The sequence below is a fragment of the Nicotiana sylvestris genome, chromosome 11, assembly GCF_000393655.2.
Source record: "Nicotiana sylvestris chromosome 11, ASM39365v2, whole genome shotgun sequence".
NCBI classification, from domain to species: Eukaryota; Viridiplantae; Streptophyta; class Magnoliopsida; order Solanales; family Solanaceae; genus Nicotiana; species Nicotiana sylvestris.
The window spans coordinates 3,677,914-3,680,261 of NC_091067.1; the positions used below are offsets into that span (position 1 = coordinate 3,677,914).

The 2,348-nt window shown below is 44.7% G+C and overlaps 1 protein-coding gene across 1 annotated transcript; it reads right to left on the reverse strand.

Moving 5' to 3' along the window:
- Positions 1-1,049: 1,049 nt before the first annotated feature.
- On the reverse strand, positions 1,050-1,901 carry LOC138880672 (uncharacterized). Its single transcript, XM_070160844.1, has one exon. The coding sequence runs from the start codon at positions 1,899-1,901 to the stop codon at positions 1,050-1,052; it is 852 nt and encodes a 283-aa protein (XP_070016945.1).
- Between the last annotated feature and the right edge of the window lie 447 nt (positions 1,902-2,348).

Below are 2,348 nucleotides of genomic sequence, written 5' to 3' on the forward strand. Positions count from 1 at the left end.
TCTGATGACCTCATTTGTACGGCTTTCAAATTGTTCACCCCGGTGATCTCCTCGATGGGTTTGATTTTATCGGGGTTGATCTCTATCCCTATGTTTGACACCATGAAGCCCAAGAACTTGCCCGAACCGACTCTGTAAGCACATTTCTCAGAGTTGAGCTTCATGCTGTACTTTCTTAGGATATCGAACATCACCTGCAAATGAGTCAAATGGTCCTTTGTATGCAGGGACTTAACTAGCATGTCATCAATATAAACTTCCATAGATTTGCCTATTTGATGTTCGAACATTTTATTAACTAGATGCTGATACGTGGCTCCTGCATTCTTTAGCCCGAAGGGCATTACATTATAGCAATATGTACCATACTTCGTCACGAACGAAGTCTTTTCCCAGTCTTCCAGGTTTATTTGAATCTAATTGTACCCGAAGTAGGCGTCGAGAAAGGTAAGGATCTCGTGGCCAGCCGTAGCATCGATCAATCGGCAGTGGGAAGGGATATTTAGGGCATGCTTTGTTTAAATCCTTGTAGTCTACACATATTCTAAGTTTATTCCCCTTTTTAGGGACTACCACTACGTTAGCTAGCCATTAGGGATATTTTACTTCCCTAATGGATCCTTTTTTGAGAAGTTTTGATACTTTCTTTGATGAATGCATGTTTTACCTCAAACTGAGGTCTCCTCTTTTGCTTCACCGGATTAAATCTGGGATCGACACTTAGTCGATGGGTAGTTATCTCAGGTGGGATCCTTGTCATGTCTAAGTAGGACCAGGCAAAGCAGTCAATGTTATCGATAAGAAATTGAATGAATTTTTTCCTGAGTTCGGGGGTTAACCCCATCCCCAGGTATACCTTTCGTTCCAGAAGATGCTCGGTCAATATAGCCTACTCGAGTTCTTCGACCGTAGACTTTGTCGCATCCGATTCCTCAGGGGAAACGAAGGCTCCGGGGGGGGGAGGGGAGGAAATCTTCTTCTTCATCATTGATCACCTGTTCGTCGATCGCCTATCTCTCGGGATCAACCGAGGGCATGCGCTGTAATTGCTATTTGGCAGTCTGTTTGTCCTTTGACTCCTCCGATGGTATCGATACCGGTGCCAGGTCATGTACTGCAGACATCTCCTTAGCTGCATATTGCTCTCCATATACTATTTTAACGCTATCCTTTGTTGGGAACTTCATTATTTGATGAAGGGTAGATGACACTGCCCTCATGCTATGGATCCACGGCCTTTCAAGTAAAACATTATACCTTATATCTCCTTCGATGGCATAGAACTTGGTGTCTTGTATGGTTCTGACCACGTTGACTGGGAGGATAATTTTCCCTTTTGTCATTTCTCTTGCCATGTTGAATCCATTCAAGACTCGAGAGGCAGGTATGATTTGGTCGAGCAACCCGAGCTGCTCCACGACCCTTGATCTGATTATATTTGTCGAGCTACCTGGATCCACGAGAACACGTTTAACTTGAATTTTATTTAAACGGATAGAAATTACCAATGCATCGTTGTGAGGCTGAGATAAGGTCTCAATGTCTTCCTCGCTGAATGTGAGTGCATCCTTGGGCACGTAATCCCGAGTCCGTTTCTCCCTTGTGATGAGAACTTTGGTACGTTTGAATATAGGTCCTCGTGGGACGTCAACTCCACAAATGATCATGTGAATGACATGCTGAGGCTCTTCCAGTTCATTCTTCCTATTTGTATCTCTTTCTCGAAAATGGTTCTTGGCTCGATTGCTGAGAAATTCACGAAGATGCCCTTCGTTGAACAACCAGGCTACCTCTTCTCTAAGCTGCCTGCAATCTTCGGCATGTGCCCATGAGTACCGTGATATTTGCACATCAAGTTGGGGTTCCTCTGAGAAGGATCGATCTGTATGGGCTTGGGCCATCTAGTTTCTCTAATTTTGCCAATGGCTGAGACGATTCCTGAGGCATCGATGCTGAAGTTGTATTCCGATAATCGGGGTGCCTCTACCGGTCCTAAGTGCTTATCAAACCCGATTTTGCTCATGAGTCCCCGGGAACTTTGACCTCAATCCATTCTTTGATCATTCCGAGGTATGTTATGCCTTGAAATGTTCCTTCGATCCTCGACGTATGGCTGAGTCTTTCCTTATTCGATCTTGACCATCTGTCTGCATTTCCCGACTCCCTTTCTAGTAACCTACTTGGATAAACTAAGCCCGATGGGGCTCCTAACTGGTCATCCTTGACCCTAATTTTTGATTGGTACCTATTATGCGCATCCGCCCAAGTCACAGCGGGATACTCGACCAAGTTCTGCTTCAGCTGCTTCGAAGCTATTGAACTTCGTTCATTTAGACCCTAGGTGAAGG